At 25.7% G+C, this 21,995-nt stretch overlaps 1 protein-coding gene across 1 annotated transcript in view; it reads right to left on the reverse strand.

Annotated features, from left to right (window-relative positions):
• Positions 1 to 21,995, reverse strand: part of LOC129971518 (nuclear speckle splicing regulatory protein 1-like) — a 58,313-nt gene that overhangs the window by 26,304 nt on the left and 10,014 nt on the right. Inside the window, exons 2-11 of the mRNA XM_056085364.1 lie at positions 20,237 to 20,371; positions 19,227 to 19,800; positions 14,704 to 15,446; positions 11,304 to 11,372; positions 10,709 to 10,783; positions 9,490 to 9,511; positions 9,310 to 9,399; positions 7,784 to 7,914; positions 5,964 to 6,114; positions 2,081 to 2,126 (exon numbers count right to left, since the gene is read on the reverse strand). Coding sequence (XP_055941339.1) covers positions 2,081 to 2,126; positions 5,964 to 6,114; positions 7,784 to 7,914; positions 9,310 to 9,399; positions 9,490 to 9,511; positions 10,709 to 10,783; positions 11,304 to 11,372; positions 14,704 to 15,446; positions 19,227 to 19,800; positions 20,237 to 20,371 — 2,036 coding nt within the window. The remainder of the gene's footprint in view (positions 1 to 2,080; positions 2,127 to 5,963; positions 6,115 to 7,783; positions 7,915 to 9,309; positions 9,400 to 9,489; positions 9,512 to 10,708; positions 10,784 to 11,303; positions 11,373 to 14,703; positions 15,447 to 19,226; positions 19,801 to 20,236; positions 20,372 to 21,995) is intronic.

A 21,995-nucleotide genomic window follows, 5' to 3' on the forward strand; every position in this document is an offset into this window, starting at 1 on the left:
AAAAGAATTTAAAAAAACTTTTTAAATTAAAAAGACAATTATTTTTGCCTATTCTTCAATTAAGTAACCAATATAGCAATTACAATTACATTCAATTATTTTGAACAATTTAAGAGCATTTATCTCATACAAAATAATGTATTCTTAAAATAATTCATGCAAGTCTATATATTCATGGTTACAAAATAACAACAATCAAGCTGCAGTCTTTTTCTTTATACCTTTGCAGTTTTTCTCTATATATAGAATTTTACCAAATTTATTTTTTTAAAATAAAATTTACATTACTTAGCTGTTACAAAAAATATCAATTGTGAAAATATTTAAGTTGTCTGTTAAGCATGCAGAATAAAAATGTCTTATTACAATCTAATTCTATTCTATTCTTATAAAATGTCTTTATTTAATATATTCCAAAAAATGCTTTATAAGTTTTTAAATTTAACCATGCACAATTTTTGTTCCAATATACAAAAAAAAAAAAAAAAAAAAAAAAATTAAATCGTTTGGTCATTATGAAATTGAAATAAAAAGAAAAATAAAGAATATTTAATTTTTAACAAAAAAGAAATGATAAGACAACATGATAATTAATTTTCAAAAGTTTCAAAGTATGCTTATATTGAAATAAATTTCTGATAGGTGCTAGAAGTACTTGCCTGAAGAACTTAGCAGGCTTAAAATCAATTGAATGCTCATTACATTACCAAGATATATATATATATATATATATATATATATATATATAGTAATTTATAGTATCTAAATCTTATTCTTAAAGTAAACTGTTTACATTCAAAAGTGTTAGAATTTTGTTTTGATAGAATGATGATTGGAAAAAGGTTCAATATAAATTACTATGAATCAATATTAACTTTCTCTCTTGTATTATTAGTATTAAAATTGAAACAATTTTGTGAACTACATGAAATGTAATGCAAACTGCAAGAAAAATGTAAAAGCATTAATAATACAACCAATCTACCATGCAGTTTTAATTTTAAATGTCAGCTTGTAATTTGAATTTTAAAACACTGTAGCAATTTTAATGTTAGTTATCCATATACATTTCACACACACACACACATCCAAATACAGAATTCAACACCTTTTTTTTAAATACGCCTTTTCTCTACCTTCTTCAAATACATTTCTTTTTTTTTTTTAAAGCATGTTGGAGATTAGATAGCATAGCAAAAGAAAGGTCAAATTCATTCGAAAATTAAAGAAATTTATTTCTACAAATACACATTTCTTTTCAAAAATAAATTCTTATAAACACATCACAAGACTAAATTACTGTTAATATAAATATTTAAGTCTCATTAATTTTTATAGTCTTGCCAAGATGATTATAGTAATAATGAATATTTATAGCACTGCATTCATTCACTGCCATTCTAAAAATAATAGAGAAGTATTTAGTTGAAAATATGTATTTCCAAAGGAAAAGAAGTTGTTTTCAAGTTAATGTATAGTTACAATGTTTTTATAGACAATTTTCAAATACTTTGAAAATTTGGCAATATAAAAATAGCATCTTCAGTCTTCTATAAGTTTAGTATGTGGGGATATGTTAGGAGCGAGGATAGAACCTTTGACCTTGTGGTTTGCAGCCCAGTAACATGACCACAATACAAAATTAATTGCTTGTGCAGCGTAGTAGTTAACTGGCTTATATGCTATTCACTACAAGTATAAATTATATGTAAAATGTGAAAATTATGGAATACACCTACAAAGACCTTTGCTCTTATTTTGAATTATTATTTTCAATGATGTTTATGTACAGTGTATACAAAAATTAAACAGCATAAATAATTAAACTAAGTGGGGTTTTTTTTTTCACAATGAAATCAAGTTTTTAAAGAACAAGGTAAAAATAAAGAATTTTTTCAAAAAAGGAAAACATAAGGAATATAAAAGTAAAATTGATATTTAATGCTGCCTCTACCAAAGGAAAGAAATTTTCAAGTAGAATATTGCGATATTACAGATCAAAGAAAAATAACTACTACTATGATAAATTTGTGCTACTTATTATAATTACAATAGTAATATTTTATATAATACTACTTACTGCCAGCTTGGACCAGGTTGATCACTTGGGTAAGTACTGGACCTTCCTGAAAATAAATTGATTTAACAAATTTGTATTATCAACACATTCTAAACTAAACACTTTAAATTAAATATTATTAATTCAAATGCTTAAATATAAATCATTCAAGGCAGAAAAATGTATAGAAAAAGATGAAAATTTATTTGCAAATTTTGTTCATATCAATGAATAGAATCAAGAAAATAACATAAGAAAATAACAGAGATATTTATTATATCATAAGCAATGGTGTCAACTAATTATATATCAATGTGGAAAAATTAATATCAAAAAATACATCGTATATCATCTAGAATATGCAAGCTAAAATATAAACTCTTATTGAAAGCATAATTTTATCAAATATAACAAAAATTTCCTTAAGATTATATTTAAAATATATAAGTTTTTAGTTTAAACAGATTTGATTACTATTTAACGATGCACCTAGTGTCCTTTCAAATGAAATTTATAGCTTTAAAAATGATTTTAATAGTCTCAGAACATACAAAATGCCTTTGTTTTTGACATATTTTAGCATAAAAGTTTTACAAGAACTACACTTCATCCATTTTGGATCCACCAATATAAACTGTATAATAAAATAAACTAGAGTAAGACATTAATCCTCACAAATTTTATGATGCGTTCAACTGTATGGCACCCTTTCATATGCACAATTATTTCATTATGGAATAGCAATGTACACAAAACACAGAATATTTTCATTAATCAATAAAGTTATCAGAGAGTTTTTACCAGTTCATTCTTCAATTAAAATTTCTCACTCAAAATAAATTTATTTAAAATAGGAACCATTAGGTGCTAGACTTTTTTTAAGCTATTTTATTTTCTCTCTTTTAAACTCTAACTCTAAACTCTAACTAAAAATACCATAAGAGTAGCAAATTCCCAAATCCTCTGCAGCAATCATTGCAATGCAAATAATTTGATGCATAATTTGGGTCACTAAAAATTTACCAAATGATGACAAGGCTAGATGATTTAACAGTAGGCATGTAGTTTACAGTTATAGAAAATCTCAAAATTGTAAGGTCGCATTATACGTGCCAGAAAGTAAATAGAAGATATTCAGGATTGTATCAAGTTTTTTTTTATAATATATTTTCAAAAACTCTGTAAAATATAAAATTGAAATATTTTTCACATATATTTTTTTGCATAAATTTAAGTGAATTTTCCAACCCAAGCATGATATCCAGCAGTACATTACAATAAAATCATAAAGATGCTAATTTCATAATCAGAGAATACAAATGAGTTTTTTGGAAAAAATGGGAAATATTAAGAAAAACAAGAAAGTTAAATGAGAATCCAAGAAGGTTAGAAAAAAAATATCAAGACAGCAAAATTTTTATATTTCTATAATATGGGGTAAAGAATTTTGCCATGAAAAAAATAATTCATGCATGACAAAGTGATACACATACAAGCAACTTATTACTTATCAGCATTAGGATTCAGCAAAACTGCAGCACTACCATTTTTTCCAGTGCATAAAATATAATTAATAATTTCATTTTTCATGCAATATCAAAATTTGTCAACAAATCCAATTTTTAATTTTCAAGCCCTTACTTGTTCGCTTGATTAATACTTTGAATCTCCGGAAGAAACAGAAGGTAAAACAGTACAATTATAAAGAAAAATAATAAGTACTATAATTCTGGAAAATATTTCTATCAAATTTTTTTCTATTTTTTCATTTAGTAACTAAATGTATTCATTTCAACCACTGTTATGAAGAGGAAAAAATGCTGCTTAAAAATATCACTTTCTTTTTTTACAAGACTTGAATTTGAATATAAATAAGAAAATAAATCAGGATGTTTAACAATAATATATATATATACATTGTGTGCAACCCACACTTTTTGCAAATGAATATGAAATTTAAATCCTTACTTGTAAATGTATTTTAATATAATATTTTTAAGTTTTTTTAAAGTATTATTATTAAGTATTAAGAAAATTCTTATAAATGAAGCAAGAAAAATAATAGGAAAAATTTATTTTGATTTTTTTTTATTTAAAATGAATTAAAATTTAATATTTTATAGATTATTTAAAACCATTGTCTTACTAGAATCACAATTTATTTCCTTTTGCCAAATCTTACAGGAAGAGAAAAAGAAAATAGTAATTGAAAATAAATTTTCTATATTTTTGCAATCTGATATGACCATTGAATCAACTGTTTTATACAAGATGTCAAGAAAGAAAGAAAAATGCAAAAGTTTTTGTTACACAGAATTCTGTTCCTTTCTTCCACTTGCTAAGCTGAGATTAGTGCTGCTTGGAAAAAAATATAATTTTTGTTTTATTCTCGAAAGTTAAATTATTTGAAATTAACTAAGAAACGTCATGTGGCAATGCATTTTGAAAACACTATGCCATGAAATGTAGGATACATATTCTCTACTGCTACAATGCACGAGTCATTACCAATTAAATATAGGTAATTTTTATTACAATAATCTTCTATGTTAATAAAAATGAAACTCGAATAATTTGCATGATACAGAAATTAAAATTACCAAATAGATTTGAGCAAATTTTACTAAAAATTTTTTTTTCAGAAAATTTTAATTAAATATTGCAACAATTTTTTTTAAAAGTAATAATAACTTACAGGGGGGAAAAATAGCTTTCAGTGCCTTTTAAAATTTGATTGATACAGCCTGAAGAGTTTTGAGAAAATCTAAGATTTGTAAATAAATTTGTACTATTCATATTTTCATTTTATTGAAAAATAAAAGTTACAGACAATAAATGGATTGTATGTATAAAGTGTTGTAGAAAAGTATTTCATCATAATAAAATTATATATTTTTTCAAATAATGCATTTTTGTTGCCATTCTTTCAGGTATTAATATCAAATATATTTCTGCTTTCTTTCACATGATGTTTACAATATACATAGGCATCAATAGCTTATTTAAAAATCTGTTACCTTTATTTGCCATAGTACTTCAAATTTTTCTCACAAATAGTGAAGCATGCAAAAGATTTCATGACAATTTATTAAATAGGTAATTTTTAATTAATAAAATATAAGAAAATAATTTCATTCATATTAACAGAAAAGCATTAGAACAATATTAGCATGTATAAAAATATACAATATTAGTATGTATTAAATAATTGGAAACTGAACTGTAAATAGAAGAAACATTAAAACACTATTTCATCATTCAAATATTCATAAATACATAAAAGTAGGAAATATTAAGATATATTAAAAATAGTTGAAGTCCCAGTGCCTAGAATAGTAAATGGATTGATGAAATTAAAGAATTTATTAGCCTAGTGCCATTGAGACACTGAACAACATTATTGAACGATAATATTATTTTATTACAACAACATTATGTTATTTGGTTTTATTTCTCCAAAAAGGATACTTTTTGATGTTATAAAAATCTTCTTAATACAGTAAATTTTGAAAAAAAATTAAAAAAGAGTCAAATTCCATGAAAGTCTCATTAAAAGAAAGTAAACTAAGAAAAATTGCTAAATTTATCATTTATTAAACAATCTTACTTCATACCAAAATTACCAATAATAGCATTTCTTCAAATTCTGCAATAAGCATAAAAATTTAGAATGTTTTAATATATTTTGCAGAGCAAAATTTTCACAAAGCAATGTGAAAAAAAAAGTAATGTTGAAAAGATTCTATAGCAAAGATCATATTAGAAACATTCAAAAAGTTCAATTTGAATTTTTAAAAGTTCAAATTGAGCTTTTTTAATGAATTCAAAAGCAAAATAATTCCACTAAAACTTTGCACATTATTAATAAATCGAAACACAAATTTTAATTTTGTAATCAACTTACTGATGTCACTAACAGGAATATCTTGAAAAACACGAACTTTCTCTTTTCCGAAATCACCTGCATAATCATAAAAAATGTCTTCCATAATTCCTTCAACTCTCTTTTTATGAGAATATTTATATCTGTCATAAATATCAGGAAAATACTCCTTCTAAATACAAAGAAAGCATATAAAAGAAGTAAATCATCCAGATAAAAAATAAATTCTAAAGCATTTTTTTTTTTTTAAATGTTTGCCAAGAAAGTTGTCAATATTACTGCTGTCAGATTTTTCTTAACTTTCCTCCAGTAGATCTAAGTTTTATTTTAAAAAAAATTCCCAGACTTTTTTTGGTTACATATAAAATATTCAAAATGATATGATTTCATTTTCTTTTACTTATTTATTGCACAGTACAGGAAAATAATATGAAAAATAGTTCTGCTCTAACTGAAATAAAAAGTGGAATAAACAAAATTTAATGCTCAGAAAAAAAAAATCCTTTTCGCTTAATAGTTTTTAGATAAACTTCATTTGTACAAATTTTTTTTTTTTTTTTTTTTTTGCAAATTTACAAACCAATACATGTACGTCTCCACAATTTTTCTGGATGTTAATACAAAAAAATTTTCTATTCCTAAATTGTTTTGATTAAGAACATGAACAGAATCATAACCTTGATTAGATCTAAAAACAAATTAATAAATTGTAACCTTTGAATTATCATAATAAATTAATGAAGAAATCATGGTTAAAGAGTCAATTGTTTTTAAACAATATGGTGATAAAAGCATATATGCAAATGATTATGAAAGTAAGGAGCTGGTTGAGGCAAAACAGCTAGCACAATCTGAAGCAGAACTCATCATAATCTAAATGCTTGACAATCGTAATTCGGAATTGAAGAATTTCTCAATGGATACCATTGATCCTACATGTCCAAAATTTCCATACCTCAGAAGTTAAAAATGCATCAAGCTCAAATACATTATCCTCCATTCTGTTATCAAATTATATTGGTTTCCAATGGTATTTCATTAGATTTATAAAGAAAAACCCAAAAGTTTGATAAAAATAACATTTAAAAAAATAGTTTTAGAGTACATTCATCTGACTTTTTTTGCTCTCTCATAAGGTTGGCCTTTTTAAGCTTTCCCAGTTGGCTCATCATCTTGATCAGTAGAAAGTGTTAGGTATTCTCTCTCCAAATCTTATTATTATCAATCTATCTTCTTTCACAAGAGAGAACTCTACACATACAATAATGGATGAGAATATAATCATAAATAACAACAAAAATCCATATATTTAGTCTTACTCTGATTCATATGATATGAAATGTATTAAAACCTACCATAATATTAAATATAATACTTATTTATAGATGGAGATTCATATTTTCTTTAACAGTTCACTTTCTACATTATTAAAACGAAATTTCATTCATAAAAGCAGAGCTATTTATAAGATTTCCTATATATTATTTGGAATGAGTGATTTAACTATATTTTCATCCATCAATAAGTTCCGAGCTATATTCAAATTCATATTATCACTTTATTATCAATATATCAAAAAATTAAACAATAATCATGCAATAAATATAAATTGAACATGAGCTAATGATTGGAAAGAAATAACTCAATTTTATATTACTCATTTGTCATGGCATAGTTACCATATAATTCCAACATTCATAACTTATATAAAAACTGCACGAAATTCCTAAAAAATATTAAAGAATCTACATTGCTGTAATAGCAACAATTTTCTTTGCTCAAAAACTGGTTATATATAACATAAAAAGAGATTTTAAAAAATTGAATCGCAACTAGCATACCAAGCATCGAAATTTGTGTTTAAATCCAATCACATGTAGCCCTATTGAGCTTGCAGCACAAGGGGCATCACAAAGATTACAATAATAAAATGTTTCTGCTTCTTCTCGTATCTCCCATACGTGTTTTAAGCCTGGAAATTAAAAATTCGTTTTAAATGAAAGAAATAACATATTCAATAATAATAATTAATAGACATTACATGCATAAAATAAAATAGAAGAAAATAAACTTATTTTTTTTAAGTAATGCCTTAGCTTCACATTTTAGATTCCATATAAATAGTTTAAAATAGGAAAAATGCAAGACAAATCTAAAAACAAAACAGATATAAACACAGGCCTTAACAAAAAAAGCTGAAATTTATAAAACAATGAATTGTGCCAAGCACCACAAAATGTAAAATGAATCATTAAGCGAACAATCAAACAAATAGATACAAAAAGTGCTGAAAATGTTAAAAATATTGTAGAATTATTACATAAAAGAAAAGAAATTGATCTAAAGAATGAAAAACTGCGATTCCGAAAATATTGAAATTAGCAATGTTGCTGCTGGCGATAGGCGAGGATCGAACTCGCAACCTTTGGGTTCGTAGCCGAGTAACAAGACCACTAGACAAAAGAAATTTCTCATGTCTCGTAGCTGTTATCTGGCTTATAAAGCGTCACCACATTACTCCCCCTTCAGTGCGTCGGAGGTGAGACGAACGATTTTTTTTGTCCTGTTTTTGCTGTTATTAGTGGTGATATATTGGCTGTAGCGTCTTATCCATTTTTTTTGGCTGATTATTTATCAGCTTTATTTATTTATTGGCTGATTATTTATCAGCTGCATTTTTTTTTTCTCTTATTGGCCGATTATTTATCAGCTTCATTTTATTTATTGGCCGATTGTTTATCAGCTTCATTTTTTTATTGGCTGATTATTTATCAACTTTGATTTTATTTATTTCTGGTAGAGGGCGCTACAACAGTTGTATGAAGGTTTTTTTTTTTTTTTTTTTTTGCGTATCACGTCATCGGGTCACCAATGTTGCTATTGGCGATAGGCGAGGATCGAACTCGCAACCTTATGGTTCGTAGCCGAGTAACAAGACCACTAGACAAAAGAAATTTCTCATGTCTCGTAGCTGTTATCTGACTTATAAAGCGTCACCACAGCAGAAACATGTTGTGCTGTCTTACAATTGTGTGTTATATTGTCTTACAAAATCAGTCCACTGTAAATGTGATATTTTAGTAGTAAAAACATGGGAATGATGAAAAAAAGCACTGTATTAAATAGATGGTTTTGGCAATATGTATGTCTTTGAATAGATTTGTTACATTTACTAGCAATAACAAGGAATCTATATTATATAATATTGCTAGTTTTTTCTCTCACTATATAACTAGGCTGCTTATGATCTCTGAATACGTATCATCTATAAATACTAATATATGTGATCTCTGATTTCATATCATGTTCTATATTAAATAATTGTTTAAAATACTAACATGTAAAAGATTGAATTGAATCTATATACCTATTAGTTGTCTATTTGGAAGATCATCACAAGCCCTTTCTATTGATGAAACAGCATCCTTAAGTTCAATGCGTTTCATTCCAGGCGGAGCTATAAAAATATAAATCAATGCATTATTAAATCACAAATTTATATTTAAGCTTGTTTAAAACTGTAATAATAATAAATAAATGGACTTACGTTTATCATATCGATTACCTTCCTAGAGAAAGAAAACAGTTTATTCAAATAATTAATGCAATAATGTTTTAAATTACAATAATATTCAAAAAGAAAATTAACATTTTTCAAAAAAATAAGCATAATTTCCTATTTTCATTTAAATTTTCTCAATTAAACTAAATGAATATAAATGCTTTAGTATTTTGAAAAATAATCTTCATTTACATCAGTTGCAGATGTAAATATTGATACTAACAAACATCTGAAAAAAAATATTTCGTCATGCGAAATATGTTTATTCATAATTCATAGAAAAAGTATATTAATACATAGAGAAGTACTTTTTTTTTTCTTAGTTTTTAATAAACTACGAGTTAAAAAATTTTGGTTTACCAGGACATTTTAACATATACTATATATTTTGTAAAGGTCATATGTATAGCTAATATTAAACTAAGGAAACTTATTCTCATACAATAATTAAAATACTGGCAAGCCAATGCAAAGTTATAAAAAAAGATAAAAGGGCAGAATTTTCAAGCAGATCTTGCCAAAAATTTTTTTACTCTTAGTTACAGCATTGATAATATTTACATACAAAAAAATGTTTAATATTATAGCAACATCTATGTTTAGAAATATAGTTACTAAAATAATAAAAAATATTGTTATAAAATATTTTGAAAATTTCTTTACAATTGGAGAAAAACAGTATGGAAATCAAGTGATATCATTGAAAAAAGTTTGGTAATAAAATTGAATTATTATTAGGAAACTGATTTTTAAAATGATTTTAAATTGGTTTTGATATGATAATATGTTTACGACTGAGGAAAAATATAATGTTATATTTTCTCTCAAATACTTAGAACCATATATTTTCATAACACTTTTTCGATTTATACTTCGTGAAAAAATCTAATTAAACTACTGAAAAGTCTTTTCTTATTGAGCATCTACTATCTAAGAAATAATTACTTATCAAATATGGCAGCTCTGAAATCCAATAAAATCCAACAATCTGTCCTGTAATATGTTACATGACTTTTAATCATGAACATTAAATTTAGTATGCTATATTATACTGAAATTAATGATTTCTTAGTAAATTACATCCCAGGCTGTAATGATAAATAATATTTTTCCATATTTTTCTAAACTTATCTATTAGTATAGTTTTAAAAATCTTAAAGATCTTTTAAAATCTTAAAAATCTTTTTTTAGAACAAAAGCTTACTTCAGGAAAAGAAGTACTTGTGGAAGGTAGTAAAGATGATTTAACCACTTTATGAACTTCCTGTGCCCTTTCTGCCTGAAAACAGATTTTCAAAGATAGGACTAAAGAAATATTTACAAGAAATAGTACATGGGTGTTTGATTTTAATCCAAACTCTAAGTATCAACCATCTTTTTTTCTTACGATAAATATTTTAAATGGTACTTTAAAAAGTTCTATTTATATTTTATGTTTATTAATTTTTTAAAAATCTGAAATTGTATAATTTGCAAATTACTTTTACAACTGAACCATTAAAATTTTTAATTAAATTGCAAAATTTTTTAATTGTTAGTATACAAGGAATATTCAGAAAATAATAGAGAAAGAATTCCTTGGTAGTTTTTAAAATTATGAAATTAAAATAACTTGTAGTTAAAAGTTTAGTAAAAATTTAAAATAACATAATTAATGAAATTTTTTTTATACAAGAATCAATTTCAGATATTTCCACTTATTATCAATTTTATATCGTCTGTGAACAAAACAATCAAAGAGATATTTTGTTTATAATGATCATATAATAAATACATAAGAAATATTTCAAAACACTTACCTTTGCATGTCTTTTCCCAAGTTTATGGCTCTGCCATGTTGATTCACTATTGAGAGTCAGTTTGCAAATCTAAAAATAAAATACAGTACATTTATCAGTCTAGTTTTAAATAAACAGTATATTGTAAAATTAGATATTAATTTACATTATATTTTATTAACTTGCATTATTTATAAACTACAATAAAACATTCTCCATACAAAAAGAAAATTATTTAATGCACCTAAGTTTTTACAGAGCCATTTAAGAATTTCCTGTTTAATTAAAATATTTATTTTTATTTGAAATGAAAATTTTTAAAATATTTTTCATATCTCAATCCATAGTAATATCAATGCATAAGAAATTAAAATAATTTCATTTCCAGTTATAAAAATAACTTCTAATGTATAGCCCAAATGGAAGAAACAATAAAGAGTAATAGAATAGTAATAAAATATATTTTAAAAAAACAACAACTTAGAAATATAAAAATCTAAAATTTGCTTCGCAACTCATTTTTTTTTCCAATTACTATCTTTTCACATGAAAGGGTATAGTCAATTATTTTTCAATTCATTTCCTAAAATAATATCCCATTTCAAAGTTACCCAAATACATTTAGTATCATTCCTGTTATTTTGAATCATATAATGAAGACAGCATTTAAGTTAACATTCTACTTTCCAAATTTACATATTGCACCAACATCCTGTTAGAGCCTATACTGACCAATTTAACATCTAACAAGTCAACCTATACTTGAATGAACTTTGAAATCTGCTATTTTATAATCTAAATGTCAAGTCTCTATTCCAAAGGCATTTTAAAACATTTTTGAAAATATTAACATTTTACATCTACATATGCTTTAAGCTTTGTTATAAAAACAAGAGTACTTTTGGTCGCTACTATTTGGCTTGAAAAAACACTTCCAATACAGAAATGACAATACAAGAAAAAGAGCACAATTTGAAATTTTTTGTGTTTAGTACAAAGATTAATTTCTTAATTTAACATGTTGCTATTTTTAAACTTGCAGATCTCCTCAAAACTCCCCCCCCTACACTGTCTAATAAAGGTGTTAGCCCCTATTCTCCACAAAAAATTATGGACCTTGGGTAAGGCAGGGAACGTCTTGTATGGCATTGGTGTACAATAGTTACAAAATATTAACCTTTGAGGCGAATTTGACATTTTTATTGAATCTATTATGCAATTCTTGGTGATTAATCCTTGGCATGCAGTCAATAGTATCTAAAAATCTGTTTTAGATGTATTTCTCAACACAAATTGAAACCAAAATATCACAGAACTACAATAGTAGTCACAAAATCACATATTAAATGCATGGTATTTAAGTCACTATGTTTTTGAATTCTCATATTTACATGCGACTGAAAATATAAACTGACAGTTGGTCAACCCCCTTGATGGATTTGGCTCAAAATATGTTAGGTATGTACACTTTAGGTGTTAAAATCTGTGAATCATATTTCATTCAGCTAAATCTGTAGTTATTATGTTAACTTATATTGTAAAACAGCCATACAGACAAACTTCTTGTTAATGGATTTTGCTCAAAACTAGATAGAAATCTACAAATGTGTAAAGACCATATATTACATTTCATTAATCTAGCTTAAAGTGTATGATTTATCTTTGTCACAATATACAGACATATAGATGAATAGACATGATGTCAAAAATGTGTTCCTTAAACTCAGGAAGGTCTAAAATATGGAGATTCATCAAAATCTTGAGTTTTAATTTTTTTGATGATTATAATACTTTAATACTTCGTATAGTGGAAAGTGAAAATGGATACTTTGATAAATAAAAATAATCTGATATTACTAAAAAGTAAGAAATACAAGAATAACATTTTGCCACATTTTGTTTTGACACACTTAAGAAATGATTTTAGTATAATCATACTATAGACAAACTAATAATTTTATTTTGTGTAAACTGGTTTTTCCATTCCCAACAAAAAATGAATGATAAAGATTTGAATGTGAAAGTATACCATGCAATATCTTTGACCTCTATATTTTACTGCTCCTTTAACTTGAGCAGAAGTACGATATTTCTTATATAAATGAAGCTAAGGATATTTCAACCCTAGATATTGTGAGGAACATGGAAATTTGAATGCCATCTATATATGACCCTTGGTCTTATGGGTTATTACAAAAAATTTCTATCCTAATCTTTAAGAAAAATTTGTAATATGGGAAAGATAAATATATCCAAGGAGGGAAGGAGTATCTCCTTTCATTTCCCTGTGGGTTGGAAGTTTACTTTTGAAAAAAAGATTAAAGAAAATGCCAGCTCTTATATCTTAAATGTCAATATCTTAATTCTAAGAAGTATAATCTTTAAATCAACTTTCATTAATAACTTCTTTTTCTTATGAGCAAACTTTTATGACTTTTAGATTATTTTTTAAAGAAATCATTAAAAATCAAAAATTTTTAGGTTCTTTTAAATATGCAACAAATGCAGAACTAAGCAGAGTTAGATCTGCATTCATAACAGAATTGTGAATTTATATACAAAATAGATTTTGAAAAATTAATATTGAAAACTGATTAAAGATACAGCAATTTTTACTAAATCATCACAAATAAACTTTAAAAACAATGCAAAATGAACTCATTAGATCTGAACAAAAATCTCTACTAAGGAAGAATGCACGTGTTTCCATGGATAAATAAATTACAGGACAAACCATTTAATCTATAACTATAAAATTTGGCACCAACATGCTTTAAAACACAAAAATGTGCATATATGTGAAAAAAAAATTTGCATTAAATTATAGATTTTGAAATAAGTAAGATTTCAACCTATTTATGCAATAATTCTTGCATTTTTTTTTTTAATCTAAAAAAGTGTTCTTAACAATACCAATTTCATTGTACAAATTTTTTCCAGAATTTTGTTAATTTATTAAAAATAGTAACTGTATTTTTAATTTTTTAACATAATTTTCAATAATATATTCCATTATTGATCCATTTATCCATCCAAATTGAAACCATGAAAACTAAAAGAAGATTTTGTTCATGGGGAATCAAAGTAAAACCAGAAAACCATACATACTATGCAATCGGAAATAGACTGCCCATATTTCACAGGCATTCATTCCATGGGATTATTAGGATTTTTCAAGATGTAAAGCTATTAAAATAAAACTGCTTACATGTCTGCTATGGTTTAATGCATAAAAATGCTTTGCCAAAGGAATTAGGGATGTCCAAGTTATGAATAAAAGGTTTAACTAAATATAAAAGCAAGTCCTATTTATTTAATTCCCAGTAAATCATATATCACTAAAGATGGTTTTTATCAATAAAATGCAGATCAATTCTTTTTGTAATCTTAATCAAATAAGAGGTACATGAAAATATCTTACTTTACAATAATATGATCCAGAAAATTCTTCACTATCTTTGCAATCCTCGGATTCAAGTACAGTGTCTTGTTTCACTTCCCTTTTTAGGCTATAATACTCAGAAATTCTATCATGTTCATCATCATCAGAATATCTCTTTCTGTGACTTCTACTGTGATATGAGGCACTATCATTGGAATCATCACTATTCCTAAACCTCCTTCTTGACAATCTTTCAAAATAAGAACTGTTATCATCATCAGAGAAAACTTCTTGTTTCACTTTGATTTTAGGACTTCTCAAATATCGTTTTTTATGGGAAGTTTCGGATCTATCTGATAAAGAGTGTTCATCATCTGAATATACACTTCTACTCTCTTTAGATTTTCTCAAAAAGGAATCTGATCTTATAGGTTCATCTGAATAACTGGAATGATCATTATCTGAAACTACACAAGGTCTGGAATATTTGAAATTTGAGTGTTTAGATGATTTGATGTGATTTGAATGTTTTGCAGAAGTTTCAAATTCTTTTAGGTATGATTCAGAAATTACTTCAATGCCAATGTTATTGACATTTCTTTCATCATCTGAGTCAGAGGTAGATTTGACTCTTTTTGATTTCTTTCGCTTGTGGCATTTCCTCTTTTTCTTTCCAGTTGAAGCATTTTCTTCTTCCTGTAATATATCAGACCATTTATCTTTCACTTTTCTAGAATTTTTTGTCTCTTTGGATTTTTTCTTTTTCTGTTTCTTCCTATTAGCTGGAAAATGAGAGAAAAATGTTATTCTTCAGCTTAACAAATGAACGAATTAGACAAAAGTACAACACTAAATTCTGAGGAAAATTTTGCAAACAATTATCTGTTTAAACAATATATTAATATATGGAATGCCTAATAGATATGTATAACAGTATGATTAAATTTTTTTCCAGAGGATTCACAAATGCGCAAAATTTTGATTGTAGCACTATAAACAAAAATTGAATGTCTCGTAAGCTTTTTGTTGCTATTCCAACAATATTATATTCCATTTGCTATAAGCAATTTCATAAATATCTTAAGATTTGCGATTAGACCATAAAAAATTAATATGCAAAATAAAATTTTAAAAAGAATTTTTTAATTCGAAAAGAATTTCCAATTAAAAAAAATAACCTTTTTTTGTTAACTTGACAACAATTAAAATGTATAACAAGTACTGCAACATGTACAATTAAATTAGAGATTTTCCACTCTCTTTAGAATGTATAGTTGCTGTACTTGTTACGGCCATCTGCTGTGTTAACAAGAGTTACAGTTCAATTCAAAACATAAGCTTGACAAATATTAACTAAAAAAAGTTCAAAAGCAAATACTACATTTTTTGCGATTTGAGAAGCTGTTAACAAACAAATAATCATTATTTATTGAATTACTAACCACCATTTCAAGCCAACTGGTTCACACATATAAAATATATTGATCATATATATAAAATTTCAGTTGCATCTTTTTAGCATAATTTATTCTTAATGGCTTTCTCAGTAATGTATTTCTAAACTTTAACTTTTGATAATTATGTAAATAGTACTACTTTAGCTTTTATTTATAAAGTTATATATTTAAAATTAATTAAAGCTTATTTTATCTCTAATATATAAATGAGAGGCTAAACGCCTCTTATTTATATTTATTTATTTACCAAAAATGTATTTAGTTTTGAATAGGAAGAAATTTAACTTCAAAGTAATTTCATACTTATTGAAACATATTCATAGATTGAGAAGAAAAGACTCATTCAATATTGAAGTTTTGGATGTACTACAGAATATATTTCATGATCTATGTACATCTGAGTATTACTTTGATATATTACAATATGTAATATATCAGAGATTATTTAATAAAAAAACATTCTGATTTGATAAAAATAATTCAATTTACAACATAAAGGAAGCAAAATTCAAACTAAAAAAAAAGTAATATAAAATTTTCTTTAAATTATTGGCATTCAAAAACTTTTCATCGTTGCTTACATTTGAAGTTTAACATTAGCTAAAACTGCCACAGTAATCTGACATTTTATTAAAAGCATGCTTTATGCAAAAAGCTATTTGATATAGAAAAATAAGTTGAATCTTCATATCTTGTTGAACAATGGAAGAAAACTCAAATGAAATATAAATAATACAAATGATTTGGTTTTCATTAACAATAATGAAAATATTGTTATAAAACATATTTAAACTTTAAAAAATTAATTAAATCTAGATAAAAGAAACGTTTTACGTTAATTAAATTGCCATTATCAAAAAATATTTTTAAATTTTAAGCTGGGGTGAAATTTATTTTTGTTCTACTGTATTTTGGGGATTTATTATGGAAAACACTAAAATCTCACTTAGTTTTTAATTAAAATTTGAAAAAAAAAATCACCCAAAGCTGCATATTTCTACCTTCAGATATATATGCAAAACTTGATAGCTCCAGGTCAAAAAATGGTCTGGCTTATAGTGCCCACCATAAATTATCATTTTTTAATTATCAGTGTTGTTGTTGTTTTTAATTTTATTTTAGAATACCCAATGTAAACTACTTTTAAAGCGATTGTAATAATGAAATAATTGTACAAAAAGAAGTTCACACATTTAATTGAAGAGAGCAAACAAAATTTTGTTGCATCTAGAACAATAATATAATTAATGCAATTTAATGGCCACATTTGTTACTAGAGATGTGTTTATTAGGTAATCAATCATTCAATAAAAAATGAATATAAAGAGATTGGACAAGATTTACATTAGAGAAAAATAAAGAAAAAAAATCTATAAAAGCAGTCATGGCTTCTTATTCTTTCAGACCATTTCCTCATTTTCATTCAATAAAACTAGGCTTTAGTTAAAATCAATATTATAGAAAGCACAAAAATAAAAACTAATAATAATTATTAAAAAAAAATCCTTAGAGGAAGCTAGGAGGAAAAGAGATTCCTTACCAACTAAATTATTGTTTTCAAATTCTTTTCAATCCCTCAGAAAATGAGACATTAAGTTGCTTAATTTGATTTATTTTAATAACTTGAATTTTAAAGAAGTTAAAGAGAAATGAAAATTTTAACCCCCCCCCCACCATTAATAAAACTGGCTTTGAGCAACATGACCTATGAACTCATCCAAGGTTCTTACTCTCTTTATGTCATATCCCAAATCAGTAAAAATCCAAAAAAATTTACTAGTTTTCCTTTAACAAGATAACATGGGGAAAGCATTATACACATATATAAACTTTTGTATAAAATGTGTTTGGGGGTTATGGGGACCATAATTGAATTGAAATATTATGAAAAAATGGTTATTAAAAATTTAAAGAGATCATTGTAAGACTTAAATTAAAATACATTGCTTTAGAACATTTATAATTCTTAATATTAATACAGTAAAAGAAAAAAAAACTATCAGTTAAATAGTAATCAATAGGAAGATTATAACATTTATGCATTGCTGTAAAAAATTACAAAACAATTAAGGATTATTTTTTAAACAGACATGACATAAGAAACTTAACAACTTATGACGTAAGAAATAATCTTTAGTATTTTTGCTATCTTCTTCCATCATTTCAGATCTTTAAATTGAAACATATAGCTTCAATCTTTAATTAAACATACATTTAAACACAGATTTTAGGATTACAAAACACTTCATTTACTTATCCCATATTCCAACACCAGATAAAATATCGAATGTTTAAAACAATAAAAGTGTTGATGTATAGAATGAAGCATCATATGATATATGTTTATAGAAACTTTAAATAAAATTTTTAAAGAAAAATCAAGTTTTAAACTATATCTTTTAGAGCAGTAAAAATTTAATATGACATTCTTGTTCTTAAATAACAAACTGATAAAAAATTTAATTTTAAAACTCGATTCCTTTCAGATGAAAATCAAATCTATAAATAAAAACAGATCACCTTTAAAATGTTTTCTAAATTGATATGACATATCATCTAATAGAAAGTCATGCAACTCCAACTGCAAAAAATTTCTTATAAAATCCCCAATTACCACAGAAAATTTATTTCAAAAATACATGAACATAAATATATTGCTACTAAAACAAAATAATAAAAAATGGCATCCAGAAAGACTGAACATCACATAAGAGAAAAGTTTAGCTAATTCTGTAACAAAGTACATATTTTTTTCTTTCAAAACATACATATCTATTCATAAATTAATTATAAAACTAAAATAAAATATTTGGAAATTTAGGTAATTTAAAGAATACATGCAAGAATAATTCCTCTCTGCACTTACCATAACAAAAAAAAAAAAAAAAAAAAAAAAAAAAAAATCAATGCATTATATTGAAACAATGATAAGTTGAAAAGATTTTTCTTGTATATAATGGTTTCTGTTCCTAAAATAACCACTAATGAAACAATCAGTCAAAAATATCATTGTTTAATTTTAATCAAAACTAAATTTTAAATGAATATTAACAGATGAAATATTAAAATACTTTAAATTTCAAACAATAATCCAAAAAAAATTACTTTTTTCTTTATCTGGGGTGGTTAATTTTAAATTATATATTTCATTAAGTTGCTCCAAATTCTCATCTATATTTTCACTGACATCCTTAACTGCATCTTTTTGACCAATTTCATTGACTTCATTTTCATCAATTTCTATATGCTCCAAATTCTCATCTATATTTTCACTGACATCCTTAACTGCATCTTCTTGACCAATTTCATTGACTTCATTTTCTTCTCTTTTAATACTAAAACGATGCTCCAAATTTTCATCTATATTTTCACTGACATCCTTAACTGCATCTTCTTGACCAATTTCATTGACTTCATTTTCTTCTCTTTTAATACTAAAACGATGCTCCAAATTTTCATCTATATTTTCACTGACATCCTTAACTGCATCTTCTTGACCAATTTCATTAACTTCGTTTTCATCAATTTCTATATTTTCTTCTCTTTTAATACTAAGACGATGCTCCAAATTCTCATCTATATTTTCACTGTTTTCCTTGCCTGCATCTTTTTGACCACTTTCATTGACTTCCTTTTCAATATTTTCTATATTCTCTTCACTTTTAATACCAAGAAGACTCTAAAAGATTAATGAAATGTATTTGTAAATTATGACATAAGAAATTTTTGATTGCAAAGATCAGTTTTATTAATATGATTGCATTGTAAAAATTTAAGAAAGAATAATTGCAAATTTGACTTTTTCAGCAGAAAAAAAAATCACAAAAAGTATGTAAATTAGTGTATTCTTTTATTAGCTTGAAAGCAATCAAAGCCGAAGCCCAAATCTAACATTCTTATATGCTCCAAAATGTATGGATATTCATCAACTTTACAGCAGAAAATTAAAATGTATGGTACTTGGTAAATATTTTGAAGATTGCTACACTAATAAAAAATATTTCATATCAACATTTATAAGAAAAACTGAAAGAAAGCATACTGTCTAATTAATAAAAAAGTAGTAAAAAAAAAAGATATATTCATAATCTAATATGTATGTTTAAAGAATATACCGGATGAATAAGAGTATAGTCTATGTTAGGAAATCCAGTTCCAGTAACAGATTGTGGTCTTGGGAAGGAGAAAAATATAGAGATATCCTCTTCAGACTCATAATCACTGGGTGGGGGTGGATTTTCATATGTTATCTATAAAAATAAATAATATATGAAAAGAAAAAGAATTTCTATTCATAAACAAAACAAAATATTAATATTTTTTCTGAATTTATTATGCTTAAAAATAAAAAATTAATTTTAACAATTTGTTTATCAATATAACCATAAATTGGATAGTATGATAGTCCAATCAAGAACAGTAATCTTAATTAATCTTGTTTACTGATGCAGATAATAAATAGATCAGCATGTGAAAATACATCTGATATTTAGTTAATAAATTATAATCTTCTTAACAAGAATAAAATATATCTATTAATTATTAGGTTGTAAAACAAAAGAATTGGCATTAATTTCTTGACAAAGTAAAAAAAAAAAAATCCAAATCGCTGAAAATTCGTGATATAATATAAGAAATTAAGCATTAAAAAAAATCGAACAAATTTAACGATTATCGTCTTTATAAAAATTACAATTTAGTGCCATTCGCTGCCTGGTACCCGATTCTCTTGAGTCTTTTACTGTCGTTCTCTAATAAATATGCTTATCAGATATTTTAAATTTCCCACGTTGATATTGATGTAGGAGCATGGTCGGCTGGAAATATCTCCCTCCCTACTGCCATGGTAGGAAGCAGCAGGCGTTGCGGGATGCAAGTTCTCGAAATTTTATTTTCCAATTACTTTGTGAATATTTGATATTCTCAGTTTTTTTTTTTTTCTCCCCTTATTTTTTAGGCCGAATTATATGTTCTAATTTCTTTTCTTTTTTCAAGCTGCTAAATCTACTCTCTGATAAATTAAATCATTCGATCTTTCGAGTTTCAGCACTCTTATTTCCAAAATGTTATCTTAAAAATGCAGGGTTCGAATAACATCAAAATGCATTTTAGTTCTAATCAAAACTTTTTAAAGAGTGGAAAATCCTCTGACGAACTTATCATTCGAATCGGCCAAAGACGAATTGAAGAAATTAACGCCATTGTATACAATATAGTTGTAACATTTGAAATCCCTCAGGCAAACCCAATTCTTACCCAAGGCTACATGAAACAACACATTGATCAGCACAATAATATTTCGAATATGAAATTCACAATACAATAATGGATTATCTTCACGGCATCGGAGCAGGTGTGCGATGCCAAAATCTTAAGTTCGTCTAAAATCCTCGAAACCTTGTTTCAAGCGGTGAAATACAGGAAAATGAGACTGCTAAATTCATGATCTTTGATATTCCCACTCAAACTCCACTTGAAGAATTTGGCTAAGGAACTAACACGCAGTAACGACACAGAAATTATTGAAATGAGAAGATATGCAAAGTCTAACTCTACACGAGATTCTTCGTCTGTTCTCATTAAAATATGCGGCACCGCCTTGCTATAATCCGTTAAGATTTGGTTTACAAATCAGAATACACATAAGTTTTCATAGATTAATCATGACAATGCATGAAATGTCATAGCTACTTGCATCCAACAAGGTACAAGATTTTCTGATAAATAAGTCGCTAATGTGGTGACATACAAAAGACTAAGGTCCTGAAAAGTGCAATAATTCCCGTGGTTCTCAGCAAAATCAAAAAATTTCCTTATTATAGCAGAGAACGACAAGTTCTCTGCTATAATAAGCTGTTCGGATAGAAGCTTATT

This window comes from Argiope bruennichi, chromosome 6 (genome assembly GCF_947563725.1).
Source record: "Argiope bruennichi chromosome 6, qqArgBrue1.1, whole genome shotgun sequence".
NCBI lineage: Eukaryota > Metazoa > Arthropoda > Arachnida > Araneae > Araneidae > Argiope > Argiope bruennichi.